The sequence below is a fragment of the Bos mutus genome, chromosome 19 (assembly GCF_027580195.1).
Source record: "Bos mutus isolate GX-2022 chromosome 19, NWIPB_WYAK_1.1, whole genome shotgun sequence".
NCBI lineage: Eukaryota > Metazoa > Chordata > Mammalia > Artiodactyla > Bovidae > Bos > Bos mutus.
The window spans coordinates 23,277,745-23,297,049 of record NC_091635.1 but is presented as its reverse complement, the minus strand read 5'-3'; the positions used below and the strand labels follow the sequence as shown (position 1 = coordinate 23,297,049).

At 58.1% G+C, this 19,305-nt stretch overlaps 1 protein-coding gene across 1 annotated transcript; it reads right to left on the bottom strand.

Annotated features, from left to right (window-relative positions):
• Positions 1-1,512: 1,512 nt before the first annotated feature.
• On the bottom strand, positions 1,513-17,763 carry PPP1R9B (protein phosphatase 1 regulatory subunit 9B). Its single transcript, XM_070389702.1, has 10 exons — positions 15,856-17,763; positions 11,989-12,121; positions 10,591-10,711; positions 8,658-8,762; positions 7,496-7,631; positions 6,781-6,933; positions 6,617-6,670; positions 3,717-3,946; positions 3,302-3,398; positions 1,513-3,127 (listed from the first exon to the last, which is right to left on the bottom strand). Exons 1-10 carry the CDS (start codon positions 17,224-17,226, stop codon positions 3,074-3,076), a joined length of 2,454 nt encoding a protein of 817 aa, XP_070245803.1. The 5' UTR covers positions 17,227-17,763; the 3' UTR covers positions 1,513-3,073.
• Positions 17,764-19,305: the final 1,542 nt, after the last annotated feature.

The window sequence follows — 19,305 nt, the reverse complement described above, 5'->3', positions numbered from 1 at the left end:
GAAATCCCCCTCATCTGATTTCCCTCCCTTGTGGCAAATGTTGGGCTGTGGCAAACCTGCTTGAGCTCCTAGGAACTGGGAAGCGGGCAGGGCTGGACTGGGGTAATGCCTCACATAGGCTTGCCCATGTGGCTTGCCCTTGACATGTCTCACAGGTGAGTCATATCTCAGGTCTGAAAACCCTTGCAAAGCTATATCCACCATCCCCAGCCACACACTATACTTAGATTTGGGGGGCTACTTTCTGAAAGGGTTCCACCTTTTGGAACGTACAGTGTGCAAGCCCCTCACCTAATACACAGGACAGACAGGCATAGGACCCCACCCCGGATGCTCAACTCTGATCAGATCAGATCAACAGAAGCCTTCGTCACAACTCCCATGTCCCCCTCAACACCCAGGGAGGTCCAGCCACTTCACTTCGAACTTGGCTAGGTTACCTGAGCAGGGCCTAAATCACCTGTAAGTCGGGAGATATAACCAGTGACCTTGTGGTTTGGTGGTTTCTGATCCTGGGATTCAGCCACCTGAAACTGTCTTCCCTGAAGTGTTCCAAGGAAGATCCACTTGTAAGAGAAGATGGCTCTCATGGAGATGCATGACCACCATCTCCCGGTTGCCAGGTGCTTCTCGAGTGGCAGAGCTGGACTGGTTCTATATGGCCCTGGGATGTAGAACTAGGACTTTTGAAGGGAAGCTATCAGAAGCTAGAATTTGGCTTGACATGGAGACTTGTGTGACAGAGCCATCCAGGAGTGGCCAACACAGGAGCTGACTACAACTGGGAGTTCCGGTTGAGGTTTATCAGGGACCCACCAAGGTGATCCTGAAGAGTCCTAATTTTGGGACTTTCATTCTTTAGGGCAGACAGGTCTGTGAGAATCTTTCTGGGGGTCAGGCCACTGAACACCAAGTGCCTTGTGGTTCAGTTTTTTCACATATAGCACACAGCTTCCCAAAGCAAGAAAGGCTGGTGTTGGGGGTGGGTCCCCTGCTCTCATCTCTCTTTGGGACTTGTCTTTGGAACCCTGGCATCTGGACTCCCGGACCCATTGGTATTAGAACTGGTGAGTTAGCAACCAGAGCTGCTGGCAGGATGGAGGGCTAGTTCTCTCTGGCCAACCCGAGGGATTCTCTAGGACCCTGGGCACAAAACTGCTCTGACTTATCATTTCCCATCCACAGCTACCACCACCACCTTTAATCTTTCCCGTACCTTCTACAGGGTGCCTAGTGGGAGAGTAGGGGTTGGGTATCTCCATTACCGTATCTAACTCATCCTCTTAATTCCATTGGAGGCCTTATAAGAAAGAGCTGAGTGATGAGCCTAAGGAACGCTCTAGAAATCCCAGCCCTGCCCAGAAGGGATGGGAGCGGGGGTGGCAAATGGAGTTTGCAAGAACAAGGGTTCTCATAAAGCTCCTCAGGGTCAGAGGTAGAACTGGCAGACCACCTAACTCAGACTGGCATCCCATACCTCCTCCCGCGAATCAAGAAACCAGGCGGCAAAGCTCTGGGGACTGCTTTTATGGGAGTGACCTGACAGAGGGCATGATCCGTACAAAACCGGGAACAATACATACATATATATATTATATACAGAGACGCAGTCCTGCAAAAGGCGGGGCTAGGGTGGCCCTCGGCGGAGAAACCGGAAGCCCCCCCAACAGCCCCGCCCCTGGCCCCGCCCCCTCCGTCTGCTGAGGCCGAGGAGGTGAATTGCACGGGCCCAGGCACTAAAATAGCCAGCTCTTTCACGGGGTAGGCGCACATCTGGGGGCAGGAACAGATTGCTGAGAAATACTGATTGATGGCATGGCCTATTTACAGGGGACGAGAGGAAGCCAAAACGGATGGTACAGGGGTTGTTTTTTTTTAAAAAAGAACAAAAACCCAGGCTGAGGCAGGGGCATGACGAAGAGGCAAAAATGAGATGGTTTCTGAAAGGGGAGGGGACCTGGGGTAGGGGTCTCACCTCCCTTGGTCCAAGCCCCGATTTGGGGTTAAAGTGGGGAAACAGAGTCGATTTCACTTAGAAAGCAGGCTGCTAGCAGCGCAGCCCTGGTCTCCAAAAAGAAGAAAAGTAGTAAAATTTTGCCCTCCAGTCAAAACACTGGAAAACTGTGGGTGTGGGTGGGGTGAGGCTGAATCTCTGATGTTAGTACAAGGCTTCCAGGTGTGGCCCTGCGTAGGGCAGGACGGGACTTGGCTCTCCAGTAAGAAATGTTCCCCTTGCCTAAAACCAGGCCCTCTAAACTGACCTCTTCTCCTCCCTTGCATTGACAGGCTTGGCCAGGAAACCTGGACCCCAGAGAGGCCACAGAATGGTTCCAGGAGGTTATGGCTATTTGGCACCTGGGGGAGGGGAGGCACAAGGAGAAATTGAGGGCTGCTGCCCCAGGAGAAGGGGGAGCTGGACACCACATGTCCTGGGCTCTCCCCTTTTCATGAAGGATTCATAAGAAATCAGTGCAGGGTCAGGCCCAGCCTCCAGGCTCTGAGTGGACTCTATCCCTCCTGGGAGGGTGGACAAGGATGGGAGGAGGTGTGGAGACAACCCTTCCCAGCAGGAGGATAAGAATGCAACAGAACAGCACAATGATAGGGGAGGAGGGAAGGGCCAAGATGGTAGAATCTCAAGTCAAGAGGCCCAGGGACCACCTAGGAGCTCCGTGATCAGGAGGCAGCCTCCAGGCGGTGAGATGCTGGGAGAGCCCCCAGCCCTGTTCCAGTCCAGAGACAAAGGCTGGAGGCCGTAAAATCTGGCAGTTTGGTCTGCAGGTCCTTGTGTTCATCCACCACCCAGGCCAGCCCCTGGCATTCCATGGCCTCTGTGCCCCAGCCCCATGGGCAAGGAGGCCATCCTTCCAGCCACCGGTCTGCCTGGGCCACCTTAAGGGGCCTATATGATGTGGGCCCTCTGGTCCCTGAAGCTGGGTGAGGTGGGGTGGAGGCGTGGGCAAGTCGGGGCACCTGTCCCCAGGCTGATAGGGGGCGGGGTCAAGTATTGAGGACAGGGGAGGGAGGACAATGGGAGGGGATTAATTATTGTCCGGTTAAGGAATGATTCCTGTTAAGTAGAATTGGAATTCCTCAGTGTTTGCAGGTTTCCTTCCAGTTCTGAGATCTGAAAAAAAGGGGGAGAGGGCATCAGGACTGAGCATTGGACTCGGGCCCTGCCCCGCCTGCCCCCCTGCTAGGGACATGACCCTGAGCTCCCAGCCACGACTCTTCTCCCTCCAGGATCCACAGGGTGACTGACCTGCTGCTCCCTCCTGCCCCTGTGGCATCCCGGGCCTACCTTGTCCAGGAGCTTGTCCATCTCCTCCTTCCTCGCCAGCTCTGACTCCTCCAGAACCCGGCGCTGTGCTGTCTCCTTTTTCAGAAACTCAATCTCCCTGGGGATCAGTGGGGGACAGACAGTGGGTAAGGCTGTGTGGTCTGGCTTCCATTCAGAGAGTCTCAGGGTCTTCAGCCCTGTCCTTGGCAGCTCTTGCCCACTCCTTGTTCTCAGGTCTGGAGATCCCTAACCTTCCCAAAGCCTCTGGGGCCTGGCTTGTTGGCTCTGGCACCCAGTCATTACGAACCCAGGTACCCCCCCAAAAGGACCCTCCAACTTCTGCGCTCCTGGCCCCCCTACTTGGCTGGGGTGGGGAGGCCCCACCACAGGCCTCTCCATCCTCCTCAGGTCCAGGGCTCCCAGCCCCCACACGTACTTCTGCTGGTAGTCTTTGATGAGGCGCTTGGCCTTGCTATATTTGCGCTCCAAGGCCTGGTACTGGGCCTGGGTCTCCCGCAGGTGCTCATCCACAGCCTGGCACAGGCTCTGGGCCTCACCCCAGTAGCCCTCCAGTTTTTCCATGCGCTCCTTGTTCTCCTCCACGCTCTGCTCCAGCTGGGCCTTCTCCACCCGCCACCGCCCCTTCTCCTGCTCCAGGCTCTGCAGCTGAGAGGAAGGAACAGCCCTGGGTTGGTGGGGACGACAGTCTCTGGATGATTCCTGCAGATGTGGAGCCCACTGCCCCCCAACTACTGACTCTCCTTGGCTGAGTCTGGGAACTGAAACCCGGAGAGGGAGGACCCCATCTGTCCCAGCCAGGAGCCCTAATACGTGCTGCACTCCTAGAAGGCAGGCCGCCCGCGTTCATAACTGACTATCTCCGTGACTTGGGGTAAGGCCACTTTTGTCTTAAGCTGCATTCCTCCCATCTGTAAAGTGGGACTGATTCCTGCCTTGCCAAGCTCACAAAGGCTACACAGTGTGATGGTAGATGGGTGAGAACAGGGCACCACTGCCCTCTGTTCCCTCTCTGTAGCCCTGGCTTCTGCGGCTTCCTAGACAGTCCTGGCTGCTCGCCTAGTGCCCGTGCCACCCCAGTGCAGACCTCCTAGCTCCACAGCCCAATCATAGGGCCTCTGTTCCCTCTGTACTCACTTTCTTCACCACCTCTGAGCACTGAGCCCCAAATCTCCAGCCCAACTTTACTTCGGGTTCCTCAGAGGCACCCTGCCCCAAACTTGGCCCCACCTACACAAACTTATTCCTCCTTTTCTGACTAGCCCACCTCCGTCCAAAGGTGCCATCATCTCACTGCCACCCCAGTGCTGAGCTTCAAGCCCCTGACTGCCCCTCCAACTTTGCTGGCTGCAAACACCCCTTGCCCTCTGTGTCCCAGCTACATAGGCCTTCCTGCACATCCTTGGACCTACGTTCCCTCTTGCTGCAGGGCTTCGCCTCACTGTTCCCTGTGCCTGGAATGCTCCCATCTACCCTCCCACTACCTCATCATTTCCCACTAGCTCAGCCTTCAGCTGAGCTCAGTATTTCACTTCCCCAGAAGTCTCCTGTGATTCTCTCTGACAGCACAGACCCCCACACATTCCAGCTTCATCAGGTTCCACCAGCTCTAGGAGTTCAGGGACCCTGTCCTCTCCTATAAAGCCTGTGTCAGCTTCTATGTACAAATGTTGCCATGCGGACTCTAAGCCACACAGGGCAAGGATCAAGTGCTTTTGCCCATCACATGAATTGGATGGTGCCACACACCTAGAAAGAAAGTGAAAGCTGCTCAGTCGTGTCTGACTCTTTGCGAACCCATGGACTGTAGCCTGCCAGGCTACTCTTGCCTGTAGCCTCAGGCAAGAATACTAGAGTGGGTAGCCATTCCCTTCTCCAGGGGATCTTCCCAACCCAGGGACTGAACCCAGGTCTCCCACACTGCAGGCAGATTCTTTACCACCTGAGCCACCAGGGAAGCCCAAAGGTGTTTATAAATTGAAAGACCTTTGACTGTTCCTTCCCTTTATGCTCTGCACCTACTCTAAGAACATGAACTGTCGCCTCGACCTGGGAAATGCAACTCGAATCCGTCCTTCCTGTAGATACCCTCTGCCTGTGCCCTGGGTAGCCCTGCCCATACCTGCCAGGGCACCACTTGGGCCTCTAGCTGGTTCACCAGTCTCCAAGTCCTGCTCACCCTCATGCCTCCCACTTTGGGGATAGTGACCTTCCTCCTCCTGGTCTCATATGGCCACAGGATCCAGGCTGGAGTCCTCAGTGGGGAGTCAGGATACTGCTACAGCCCATCCTGGCAATTCAGCTCTACCTTCCACTCCCCTCCACCCCCAGAATGGCTGCCATAGCCTGCAGGCCTCTTTCCAAAGCCAGCCTCCAAGCTCACGTTTGTCTCCCCACCAGAAATGCCCTTCCTCTGCCTCAGTCACCTAAACCCTGTCTTCCCTCTGGGGCTCAGCTTCACAGTCTCCTGTCTCCAGGCATGTTGGTCTAAGCCCACATATGGGAATGCACCTGTGTGTGCCTGGGTGCACAATGTCTGCAGAACCCCTGTGTGCCTCTGCCTCTCCCTGCCACACTGGAAGCCCCATGGGGATCGGGACTCCTAATGCACAGCCTGTGCTTCAGAAGTCTGTATATCTATGCCTCTAAGGGTGCTGGCACCCAGTATGCTTGTGCCGGTATCTATACATGGTATCTCTGTGAGAATGTGCATGTTCCATGAAACATGCTATATCTCACAGCAGACAGACACATAAGCAGATGGACACAAAAGTCTTGCTTGTGAAGCATGGGTCCATTGTCCTCATGTTATGTCTAAGCAGAGAGGGTGTCTGGGTGGGTGGGTCTGTGAGTACCATGTACCTGGGATCTGGGCTGATGTTTGGATCTCTGGGTGGTTTGCATTTAGGCTAGGCTAAATGCTAGGCTTTTATGTAGAGGACATGCGTGGGACTGTGTGAACGTGAAGACATCCACATTCAGCTATTAGAGGGCTGACAGCTAACAGCTCAACTTTTTATTAAGCAACTATTATGTGTCAGACCTGTACTAAAGACCTTACATGTATTATTCTATTTTATTCTCACAGTGGTCCTATGGTCCTGGCACTATTATCAAACCATTTTATGGAGAATGAGGCTCGGAGCAGCAAGTGAGTGGTGGAGAGACGGTCTAGCTCTTAACACTAGCCTCCCTTACTTCAGAGCAGCTTGTTTTCCATGCGCCTGTGGGTGCTGGACAAGGGTCGACATGTACAGCTGAGGGTGGAAGACTGTCGCCCCCATGCCCTCAGCCTCCCCCACTTCCCGCCGCTCTTACCTTTCTCTTCAGCTGCTGGATCTCGGCCTCAGTCACAGCATGCTTAATCTGGAGCTGTGGGGGCGAGGGCACAGACACTCAGCTCTGGCTGGGGCAGGCAGTGCTGCAGCACTAAATACTAACCTGCCCTTGCCCTCCACCAGCCCAGGGGCCCCTCTGCGCACCTCCTTGAACTTGTGCACCAGCTTCTCGGGCTCCATGTCCACCGGGGACAGGGCATCCTCATTCTCTGCCAGCTCGAACACCTCGATGGCCATCTCGCCCCCTGGGAATGTGGGGCTCAGCTCCTCATCCTCGTCGGTGGCATACTCTCCCGTCTGTGAAGGGGGACAGGAGGCTGTGTCCCCTGCCCACGCCAGCCTACCCCAGCCCTGATGACTAGGGCTGAAACCAGCAGTGGTTAGTCCACGGCAGACTGAGTGCGACCCAGGGGTATGGGTCATGACCTCCTCCATCAGCCAGGGGTCCACACCAGGGGCATGGTTTGTGACTTCCGGAAAGTCTCCTGAAGGCAGGAGTTATCCCATAAAAGACTAAGACCTGAAGAAACAGCCTTTGCTTTCCCCTCCTCACGCAGCAGGTCCCCTGAGGCCTAGAGCTGTCTCCTTCCTCAGAGTGGCGGCTCTTAGAGGGAACTATGTTTTCTTTGTAGGACCAGGAAGGCTTTCTGAAGACAGAGGGTGTGATTCCTCCATCAAACTAGAGATTCTTTAAGGGAGGGATCTGCATTGCTTCTCAGATTAGGGGCTCCCCCAGGACAGGAGTGGCGCTCTGGGGTTCTTCACAAGGCCTGGGAAAGTGGCAGAGGCAGGGGACAGCTGTAATGCTCCATCAGGCCACCAGGGGACGATGACGCTCCCAGCCAAGTAGAGTCCCTACCTCCTCGTCATCCTCGCCGTACTGGGCGTATCTCTGCTCCATCATCTCCCGCTGCCATCGCTCCTGTTCCAGGGTCTGCTGAATTAGCTGGGCCACCTCACTCTGCTCACCGGGCCGCTCCCGGCCAATCATAAACCTGCAGGGGCACCAGCATTGTCTCCTTTTTCTCTGTCCTTAGCTGGAAATGCCACCATCCTCCCCATTGGTACTCCCCTCTCAATACCCAGGTCCTCCCTGGGGAGATGAAATGAGAGGGCTGAGTCCAGAGACTGCAGAGTGTTAATAATGAATAGGGGAACAGGGGGCCCTTATTGGGTTTCTTTCCCAGGAGTAGCAGAGACTCATTAGCCCTCCTGGCCAGTTCGGGGGATGGGGAGATGTCAGCCAAACTTCAGGCTAGGCTGTCGGGGACATGAGGTCAGGAGGTGCCAGTGTAGGAGCTCTTCCCTCACCACATGGGAGAAAATGAGGCAGGGGCCTGGCAAAGCTGACCCTGGAACTGTGGAGGGCTGTCTTATATGCTCTCCAAGTCCTTGAGCTTCAGGAAGGGGCGGGATGATGGCGACTGGAGATTAGGATGGAAAGGAAATCGTGGAACTTCCAGGCACCAGCCCCTCCTCTCCGTGGCCACCCACATCCTGTTTCTCTCTACCACCCTTTCCTGGGGGCAGTGCCCCTTTTGGAGGGGGCATGGAGTTGTCCCTGAATGTTATGCCAGAGATGAACATAGGGAGCCTCTAACCCAACCTCTTCAGTTGGCAGACCCAAGGAGGAGAGTCCTCAGACTATACCAGGCTAGAGGGAGGGAGGGATAAACCCCGATCTGGATGGCATCCTTCCTGCACATCTTGGGATCTTCAATGAATGAGTCAGGACAGACAGTGGGGAAAGAAGACGACCAAGAGGCCAGTTTGGAGGCATGGTGGACAACAGGCCTGAAGCCTGAGTGCTGGTGGCCAGCAGTGGTCAGGGGCGGGAGATGTGAAGGGAGATGGGGCAACGGATAAGCACATAGCAATTCCTTTCCACAGTGGAAACGTCTCTGTAAGTTGGGCCACAGAGGATCTCAACTGGGTGTGGGCAGGCGGGCAGAGTGGCCCGATGAGGGCTGAGCCTCCTGTCTGCGCCCACTCCCCACCGCCCCCACCCTCCTGGGCCTCACCGCACACGGCCCTTGGTATTCCGGAGCACGGAGGCTGCAAAGCTCTGGGTCACTCCCACCAGACTCGTTCCATCCACCTCCACCAGGAGATCGTTCACCTGGATCCTGGGGACGGGCGAGGGGGAGGTGGGTAACATTGGTTAGGGGATCCCGAGGGGAACTGTGGAGCTAGGGTAGACATGGCCCCCTTCCCATCAGAAACTCAAGGCTCAGTCCCCACAGGAACCCAGTACTTTGTCTACCTGCATAAGAGGCATGAGGCCGGAGGATCAGGTATCAGCCAGGCGCATGGGCAGTGAGACCCAGGCAAGCACAACCGACACGGGCATCCAGAACCAGGAAGGGTGGCAAGCACACTTCCCAAGGCAATCACACACTAGTCCCTTCCTCCATCACTCGACAGACCAGCGTGGCATCCACAGAGTTCATCATGGCCACACACACCAGCTACGGCCTCTAGCACACACCTGACATGCAGCCCACCCTCTTACACACCCATTCGGCACAGACCTGAGCCCACAGATTTCTTTCAAATGCCCGCGATCTGTGTTCACTACAGTCCCACGGGGTTAGTCCCCCCTGTGCACAGCCCCCAGTACGCTCCAGCTATGGCCCTGGAAGCCCTGTTCCCCACACAAGGAGAGATGGGACTGGCCCAGCCTGACCGCAAGGGGGATGGAAGCACGGGAGGGACACCTGGCCACCTCCATCCTCCACTCCCACCTCCCCTCAGTGCCAGGCCTCCTCGCAGGGCTCCCACACAGAAAAGGAAGAAATGGTCTCCTGTCAACAGTTCGCCCCCACCACCCACCCCACATGGGGACACCCTCACATACACACACATTCCCCAACCGGCCAACAGGCAACCATGGGAAAGGCTCTGGGAAGTTCAAATGAGGGAGTAAGTAAAAGAGTAGGGGTGGTCACCTTCCTTTTTCTGCTCACTCCCACCCCTGCCCACCATGCCATCTGGGCTGCAGCAGATAGAAGCTTCCTGAATGAGGCAACTCCACCTCTAGCAGCATGACCCCAGTCCTCACAGGAACAAACAGTCAACTCTGTCACATGGAGGGGTCTGGGCTTAGAGGTAGCACAAGGCACCCTGATATTAACCTTTAACTTACAGCCTGGGGGTGCCCTACAGCCGTTCCCACTCCCCCTCGGCAATTCACACACAGTGGGGAGGCTCCAAAGGGCTCACTGGGCTGCCCAGAACTCCAGGGGATCTTTCCTGAGCCCTCTGACCCACCGAACTCACACCTTCCAGCCTCAGGGGCCAAACGTAAGCATGTAGGCAAGGAGCAGCCTCCTCCCGGGCGCAGCGCCCCCATGGGCTCTTCTAACCTCATAAGACACCTGAATCCCGTGGTCTCTAGCTCAGCCACACCTGCCTGCTTTTGGTGCCCTGCCTGGGACACTCTGCACACTCCACTCCTGCTCATGCTTTAGGTCTCAACTCCAATGTCACTTCCTCCAGGAAGACTTCCCTGAAACCCAAAGAGGCCAAGCCCTCCTGACTTAGCCTTTAGTGCCGCCCTGTACTTTTGTCCATGTCGCCGTTTTCTGTGTGCCCTCTTGAATGCCCATCTGCCTTACTACACTACATGCTTCTTAAGATCAAGGCCCTCATCACTGACTCCCAGGGCCTGGCACCAGCCCTGCAACAGTGTCACAGGCTCAATATTTCCTAAATGAAAAAGCTCAATGTGTACTCTACTAGGCACAGAGCCTCCGCACCCACGCTCTCCTCACCATGGCCCGAAACACGACACCTACACAGCATGCAATGCCACGAGGCCGAGGGCCCTGCTGCGCTGCTCACTGCTCCCGGGGGGCGGGCCAGCAACAGGCACAGTGGTCTCCACGAACGCCTGGGCCCCACCTGGCGACCCGCCCCGCAGACCACGGCTGATAAGGGAAGGGGAGGCGGTACCTGCCGTCCCGATGGGCCGCGCCGCCCTCAGTCACGGTCTTGACGAAGATGCCCAGCTTCTCAAGGCCCATGTCCGCCCCGGCCCCCATGCCAATGATGCTGATGCCCAGGCCCTCGGAGTCTGTGAAGCAGAGGGTGATGAGAAGCCAGTAGGAGGGTAGGATGGGTTGAGGATTTGCCGGGGACAGAGTGAGAGGCCCATCCCCAACCCTCACAGTGGGGCACAGCCTCACCTCAAGAAGCAGTCTCCATGCTGAGGGGATGTCCCACATCTGGTTCTGTCACTCCCTCTTTGCCAAGCCAACTAGAATGCTCTTGGGTCACTGCCCTCTGCCCCAGCCAAAGAACTGATGGGCAGCAGGACGTGCTGAAGGGGCACTATCTGTATGCAGATGAGGTGTGTGGTGGCCATGGGGATGGGTGGGGGAGCCACGAGGGGGCTGATGGTCCCCCTCCCTAAGCAGTCTCATCCCTACTCACAGCCTCAGTGACTCAAGACCTCCTGCTTTTCTCTCCCGCAAAACCTACTCCTCTCTCCACAGCTGCCCCCCTCTGTCTCATGGGCCTCTGACATCTGAACGAGATCTTCCCCCACAAATAGGCTTTTCCAGCCTGCCCCCCCTTCACGGGGCCTGGGAGTCACCTGGACTCCTGCCTCTCCCTGCAGCCTCTGTGGAAGCCAAGTAACACCCAAATGCTGTCAATCCCACCTTCCAAGAATCCCTCAAGTCCACCCCCTTCCCACATGGCCATCACCATGTCCACACTACAGGGGCCCCTCTCCAACCATGTACAACCCTTTGCCCCACAGCACAGCTTGGTATAGTCTCTCTAGAATACCTTTCTCACACCTTGCAAGGCTCCCAGTCCATCTTAGAAAAGTGGTCAACAAGGTCCTGTATGCGCAGCCTTCTCCCCCACCCTCCGAGTCCACCAGGTCTCTCTCCTCTTTTCCGCAGACTCCCCTCATCTCCTCTTCAGAGTTCAACTCAAGCGTCTCTTTCCTTGGGAATCCCCTCAGGTCTGATCAGGTCTCCTGTTAAATGCTTTTACAGAGGCCCCTCCTTCCTTTCCTGGCCCCCTCACTGTGCCAAGGACGCACTTAGGTGTGAGCGTCCCAGCCATGCCTGCCCTCTCCCCCTTCCATCGCTCTCCCATTGTGGCTTGGCCTGCAGAGCCCAGGACCCAGCCCACAGTGCTCATGCGGGGCCTGACAACTGCAGAAGCAGAGTGCAGCGGGACAGTGTGATGGTGGAGCTTTGGGCTGGGCTGAGTCTGTGTGGCTGTGGGGTGCTGACAGAAGCCCAGTTAGAGGAAGCAGAACATCTCAGTGGAAGCCCTGAGGGTCCATCCAGGGCGGAAGTTGGCACAAGGCAGAGGCTCAGTGGCCCAGCTCACCCTTCTCCAGCTCCACAGGGAACAGCTCCAACCTCTCCACCCGCTTCTCCAGCTCGTACTCAGCAGAGGCTGCCATGGGATCCACGTCCTCGTTGCGACGATCGTAGTCCTCGTTGGAGTAGGTACTGAACACCTGGGGGAGAGGCTGCTTGTCAGAGGCGCCAATAGGAGGGCAAGGGCTAACCCAGTGAGAGGAGGCTGAAGGGGCAGGCTGCGCCAGCCACTGCGCTCCCCTCCTGCCAGAGGCCTCCCCCACCCCCAGACAGGCTGAGGTGAGGCCTTCCCCAGCCCGTGCTGATCCCAGCTCAGAGTGGGGCCCTTCTAGTTCTGAGGTAGGGGGCAAGGCAGAAAGGAACCCAGCCTTGCCACATCCACGCCATGACTCTCTCCTGCAGCCCTGACCACACAAGCACAGCCAGTTAGAAGAAAGGAAGGTCAATGCTGGAGAAACTGTCATACTCATGAACCCAGGCTCCCAGGTCAGAGAGAGACCAACAGACAGTCCCCATCCCAAAGACGAGGGTGGACACAGACGGCAGGAGAGAGGAAGGAACACGCTGAGTAGCAGAGGGGAAGAGGAGGAGGGATAAGGAGTGGAGGAGATGCGGGAGGATGCCAGATGGGGAGGGGGGAGCGGGTGTGAGACACCGGCGGTGGCGGGTGGGGAAAGGGGAGGAGAGAGGCAGAAGCAGAAGGACCACCGGTCCCCCCACGGAGAATGGGCAGGCCCTCCTCTTGAGGGGCCCCTATGGCCTTGGCCACATGGCCAGACCTCAAGCTCCCTTCTGAACCGCAGCTCTCTGAGGTACCCCGCTTATCCCCAGGGCACTGGGAGGCCCGGGCAGAGGTCCTGGGCGCAATACCCTGCAGAAAGCAAGGACAGCAGGCAAGTGGCAGCCTCTGACACTGTCCGCAGTGAACCTGGCCTTGTTGTCCTCTGAACCCCTCTGCTGGCTCAGCAGAAAGGGGAATCCCCAGCCTGACCCTCCTCCAAAGAGCAGAGAAGGTAGGACAAGGGCTCTGCAGGAGTGCCTAAGTCTGGGTCCAGGCGGGGTGCTCCTGGTGGGAGGTTAATGAGCACCATTTGGGGCATCATGACATGTTCCTGTTTCACTGCCTGCAGCGACAGGTTGGCACCACTTGGAGCCAAGTGGGGGCGATGAAGGGTAGCAGCAGCTCTATCAGATGGCTGGGCCTGAGGCCTGAGCAGCTGGAGTGGGACACTGTCTCCCTGAGGCCCCTGCCAGGGTCCCTCTCCTCCAGAAGCAGGCGCTACGGGCACCCAGGCCAGCAGCTCTTGTGCCCCAGCCTCGGTTTAGTGTCACCCCCCAAACACAATGGCTCCCACAAGGGGGCTCCTAGCTGGGAGGGGCCTACATGGGTCACTTAACTCACTGCCCTCAACTTTACAGCATCAGAGAAAGAGTGCAAACCCTTAGAGTTCTTTGTCAATGGTGCAGCAGTCAGACTGCCCTCTTGACATCTGGCCAGTAGCCCCAAGCTCCTGGGAGAAATGGGCCACCCAGTCCACATACTGTGCAAGATGCTAGACCCACTGTCCAAGGTCATGGGAGCTAGCCCATAGCAGCGTGGGATGAGACTGGTGGGTAGGTCACTGGGACTTTGTCCCCATTGTACATAGGTCCCAAGCCCCAGGACAGGGCTGCCATGCGCCTAGATCTGGCAAACTGGCTTTGGCCCACTTCTGCATCCCAGTCCCTTGACCCTCACCCTCTATCCCAGCAGAGAGGGTCTCTTCATCCCTCAGTCTATGTGGTAGCCTGGGTCAACCAAACTCCTCCCCACCACAAGTACACACAGACACACACTGTGACCTCCAAAACACCCTCCTAGCCTGTCCTGGGCTTTGTCCTCCCCTCTTTTCTCAGATTATTAAATTCTGCCCCCTGCAAGAAACCCAGGCCGGAGGGTCAGAGGCCTCAGACCACCATTCACACTGCCCACCTCCATGTGTCCAGCCTGTCCGAGGGCCCTGGATCCAGTCCCCCTTTCCAGATAACTATCTAGAATTGAGGTTTCTTTCCTCAGCAGAAGCCTCTGTATTGTGGCCAACAATTGGGTCATCCGAGGGGCACAAGACCCCGGACTTAGTATCAATGCAGGGGTGGGGCAGAGAGAGGGAAAAACTGGGTGGGGAGGAAGACATCCCCAGCAAGGTCAAAAGTCAGACACACAAAGGCGGCCCAGCACACCACAGGCGAGCAACTGTCACCAGGGAGGCAGGGAGCACTGCTCCAAATCATGTGCTATTTTTTACCCAAAAATCAGGGTAAGGTGTCAAATATAGACAGTCAGAGGCTGAGGACTAAAAGACCAACCTCTACCTCTGAGGGGATCAGGCAGCTCAGAGAACTGCTGTGGCAGGGCCATGGGGTGTCCTGACCCCCTCAGTGGTCCCCACTTGCATCCTCAGTGTCCCAAGAAACACCCCATATCCTTCAGTTCTCTGCCTCGAGGATCCCAGCTCTTCAGAAAAGGAGGAGAGGCAAAAAGGCTTGTGAGGTCACAGCCTGGGGGAAAGGGCTGGCCAAAGTGGGGAGTTGCACTTCCCAGGCCCCCTGGGGTGGGAGGTGGAAGAGGAACAGAGGTTAGTTAATGCTGGGGCAGGCAGGAGGAAACGGGCAGCTTCAGTGTCCAGGAGTTATGGAAATTTCAATCAAACAGAGGGGGGTTTGACTGGGGAGGGGTAAAGGCTGAACTTTCCTTGGCCTTGACAGCCCCATAAAGCAGACTTGGACTTGGGCACAGCTGAGCTTGGGGCGGTGAGAAAAAGTCTTTAAGCTTTATGTGCCAGCCAAGAATAGAGGGTAGTGCACTGCAAGCAGATTCTTAACCATCTGAGCCACCAGGGAAGCCTCAGGAAACTGGGGGCTGGGGCTCTTAATTCTCCCAGGGATCTCTCCCAGCATTCTCCTGAGAATCTGAGGGCACTGGCACAACCCACAAACCAATCACCAATAGTATGTGTGCCCCCCCAAAGGGAGGATCTTCTGTCCTTTCAGGGTACCCAGAGAATGAGGCAAGAGCGCTTGGTGCCTGCCAACGCCAAGAGCAAAAGCAGGAGGCTGCTGCCAGGCACCTGGGAGTTTCCCAGCCCCACCCCCTCCTCCTCCATACCCTGCTAAAGGCCTAGCCTCCTCAAAAACCACAGAAAATGCCTGCCTATGTAACCTTGTACCCCCACCTCGGGAGCTGGCCCAGCACAGACCCCAGGGAACAGGGCCCCCAGTCACATGGTCCCAGCTCAGCTCAACCTCAGAGACCTGCTTCCCTCTTTCACTTCTGCAAAGTTGGGGTGAGGGCTACAGCCAGTTTGAAGGAAGGGCTGCACCTTTGTTTTGGGAAGTTTCTGGCTCCTCCACCCCCGTGTGCAGCTCTGGTGCAGGAGGAAAGCAAGGGTGTTTCTAAGCTCCTCATGCCCCTCCGATCTACAGCAGAGTAAGGACCAAAGTGGGGGTGCTCTTCTGAGGTCACAGGTACACACAGACACACACACACACACCTTCCCACCACTTAAGCCCAGGCCTCTGGCAGTCTCCGGAGGGAGAATGTCTGGAAAAGGAAGGGAAAGCAGGTGTCCCAGGACCGGCGCAGGGCAGGGTGGGGCAGCAGGCAGAGGAACCCGAGGGCAGGTCAGGGCAGGCCACCTCATCTCAGGCCTAAATATCCTCCCACTCTGACAAACAGCTGGAAGTCCCCCACGCCCCCCTCAGGGAGGTAACTTCTGGGAAGGGGGCTGGGTGACAGGGCTGACTCAGCCTGCCAAAGCCGGCTGGCTGGCGAGGCGGGGGCGACTGCGCGCACGTGGCAGGGGCGGCGCGGGGGCGGGGAGGGGGGCTCACTTACTTGGATCGGCGCTGTGCTGAAATGGATCTTTCGGCTCGGGGCCGGGTCCTCTTCTTCCGAAAGCCCTGGGATCTCCACGCACCCCGACTCGGGCTCGTAGGGGGGCTCCCCCTCCTCCTCTTCTTCGTCGTCCTCCTCCAGGGCACTGCCCCCAGAGTCCTCCCCCAGCCCACTGTAGGCGCTCACGTCCACCAAGTCCGCCTCCGAGAAGTCCTCCTTTTTGGACTCGTCTACGTCCTCGGGGGCCACGTCCGGGGCCCGGCCGTTGCCCACCCCCTTTTCAGGCACCGCCACGGTCGCCGCCTCCTCCTCGGGAGCCGCCTGAGCCTTCTGCTCCTCAGGCGCCGGGCTAGCGGTGGTTGCCAAGGCGCTGCCATTCTCCAGGGCCGCGTGGACTGTCACCTCCGCCTGGATCACCTCTGTGGGCGCTGCCTCGGCCTCCGACTCCCCGCTCTCCTCCACCTCCACCGGCTTAATCTTGCGCACCTCCCGGGGCTTGGGGGGCGGCCGGGCGGGGGCCACTCGGTGTTGCGAGGGCTGCTGCCCTCCGGGGCCGCGCTCCTTCTCGGCTGGGACATCCCCCGACGGGGCGGGCGGCGGCGGGGGCGGCTGAAACACCCGGGACCGCTTACTGACCAGCTTCGAGTTGACCTGGGGAATCCCGGCGGCCGCGACCCTGGGCAGCCCGGGCCCGCGGTGGAGGCCGGTCCTCGAGTCGGCCTTCTCAAAGACAGCGCTTAGCTGGCTGACCGTCGGCGACACGGCGTCGGCGTCCAGCTTGTCCAGCGCCTCGGTGCTGCCGTTGAAGCGCACCACGACGTCCAGCTTCCGGTCCTGCAGGCCGGCGCGCTCCTGCCTCAGCAGCCGACGCGCCGCGGCCTCCTTGTCGCCGCCCGCGGCCGCAGGGACGCTCCGTTCGAACAGCTTCCGCGTCTCCTGCAGCCGGGACGGCGGGTGCGGCGGCGGCGCGGGCTGCGCGGAGGGCGCGGGCTTGGAGTCGAAGCGGCTCACGCGCTCCGATACGCTGGTGCCCAGCTTCAACAGGGCGCTATGGTCCACGTTCTCGTTCAGGCTGCTGGCCCGCGGCAGCGACAAGCGCACGCCGCGCTCGGGCGCCCGCAGGGCCTCGGTGGGGCCCGCGCCGCCGCCCGCATCGCCCGGCGCGCCTGCCGTCGTGCCCATCTGCAGGAACATACTTTTGATGCGATGGACGTTGGAGCCATATTTCTTGTGGTGGGCTGCCTTGGGTGCCTCGTCGGGCCCGGGCGCGTCGGGCGGTTTCAGAGCCTGGATGCCCGCCTCGTAGGCGCTGCGGTGCGGGGAGGCGCTCCGGAGGGGACCCCCAGGCCCCCGTGGCTCCGTCTTCATCATAGTGGGGGGAGCCGGGTTCGCATCCCAACGCTTCCCGCTCCCCCCTTCCAACAGGCGGCGGGCCAAGTCGGGACCACCGCCCCCTCCCCCAGAGAAAAGGAACCCCGAAAGGCCTTTTTAAAGCCTCCCCCCAAAACCAAGCTGCCCAAAACAGTTAACCTCGCTTTAAAAAAAAAAGAAAAAAAAAAACCTCCGAGCGCCCTGTGTGGATCGCCTCCCCCAACCAAGCTGCCAAAGACAGCCCGCCCTTCTACCAAAGCCCGAGCGGCCTGGTATGGTCGCCCCCACCCAAATTAGAAAAGCGGCGCTCGGAGCCGGTGGGACCGCTTGCCCTGCAGCAGCGGAGGCGCCCGCTCACATCGTCCGAGGTGGTGTCAGCGGGGCTGGTAGACCCGGCACCCCCCACCCCGGCCGGGGGCCTTGGCTCTCCAGGGGCCCGGCACCCGGGCGCCCATAGCTGCTCGGCCGGCCCGGGCCGCTCCGCCGCCGCGCCACCCTCCCTCCCTCCCTCCCCCCCGCGCCCCGAGCCTCGGTCTTTCTCTGGCTCTGCCCGAGCGGCGGCTGCCGGAGACCAAGCGGCTGCCCTTCTCGCCGCCGCCGCTGGGGGACTGGCATCTCTGGGTCCTAAAGGGATCGGATTTCCGGGACCGGAGCCTGTGAGCCCTCCCCTTCCCCTCCACCCCAGAGTATACTCCTCCCCTACCGGCCCTCGCTATGGCCCTCCACTGACCCCAGAGGTTGGTCGGTCTTCTTCAACCCTTCCATCCCAACCTCTGTAGCTTTCCACAACATATATAACTTCACCCCCCATTAAATATTAAGTGTGTTAGTCGCTCAGTCGTGTCGACTCTTTGCGACCCCATGGACTGTAGCCCACCAGGCTCCTCTGTCCATGGAATTCTCCAGGCAAGGATACTGGAGTGGTTTGCCATTTCCTCCTCCAGGGAATCTTCCTGACCCAGGGATTGAACCCCGGGCTCCTGCACTGCACGGAGATTCTTTTCCGTCTGAGCTACCAGGGAAGCCCTCCACTAAATATTGGTGGAAGGCAGTCCAACCACTCAGTGGTCTCAGTGTGGCCCTCCTCTACTCTGGGTGTGGAGGGGGAATAGTGGGGGAGGGACAAAGGATCGTTTTCTTCAAGATTCTTGGAGCTGCCTAGTTTGAACTTTTTTAAAATTCAGATTTCTGGATCCTCCCCCAGACTTTGTGAAGCAGAATCTCAGAGGCTGGCCTTGGAATCTGCATTTTAACAATAGGGACTATTTAAGGTGTGAAACTTTGGCCCACTGTTGCTGGTCTCCTGGTGGAGGAGAAAGGGGAAGAAAGGAATGGTCCTCATCACCCAGGTGGCCGCCTGAAGCTGGCTTTTGCCCTCTGGAATTCTGAAGATGGTATGCTATCAACTGCCTCCCCTGAGCTCAGGTTGGAAATGAGGGGTGGAATCCCTATCTTCAGGGCCTTTCTAGGGCACTCCTGCCTCTCAAACAGGAAGAAGGAGTTTTGAAGGAGGAATTCTGGAGGCCTGGGGCCCGAGTTTCACCAGTGAGAGCTCTAGCTTTTATCTCTCATCTAAAGGATTCTGGCCACAGTGTGCAAGTGTGAATGTAGGGAGGGAGGGGGAAGGGTGGCAGTGACATCTGCGTCCGCTGTCCTGGCAGCTGTTTTGATACTCTCCTCAACCCCCCCATACATAACAAAGGGCCTGGGATTGCCCTATACCCTTGCTCAGGGCCTGGGAGTGAAGGTCCACCCCCTTGGCCATGACAGATCCAGATGCGCAGCCTCACTCCACAGATCCCAGAAAATAATTTAACATTGTGGACCCTAGGACCCAGAGAACACCTCAGGCACAAAGCCTCCCCCCACTCCCAGCTGCTTCCTGCATCTCGGGCCTTCCTGCAGCCTCTGCCTCCTCCCCCTCCCTCTTCCCTTCCATCCTCTTCCTCTTCTTTCCGATCTCCCACTACCCGCCCCCCTTGCCTAGAAGGGCTGTTCAAAGGAATTCTCTCATCCCTCCACCGTCGGGATGTGTGTGGGTTATGTGGGATATAAACTGGGTAGCACGTGCAAAAGCTC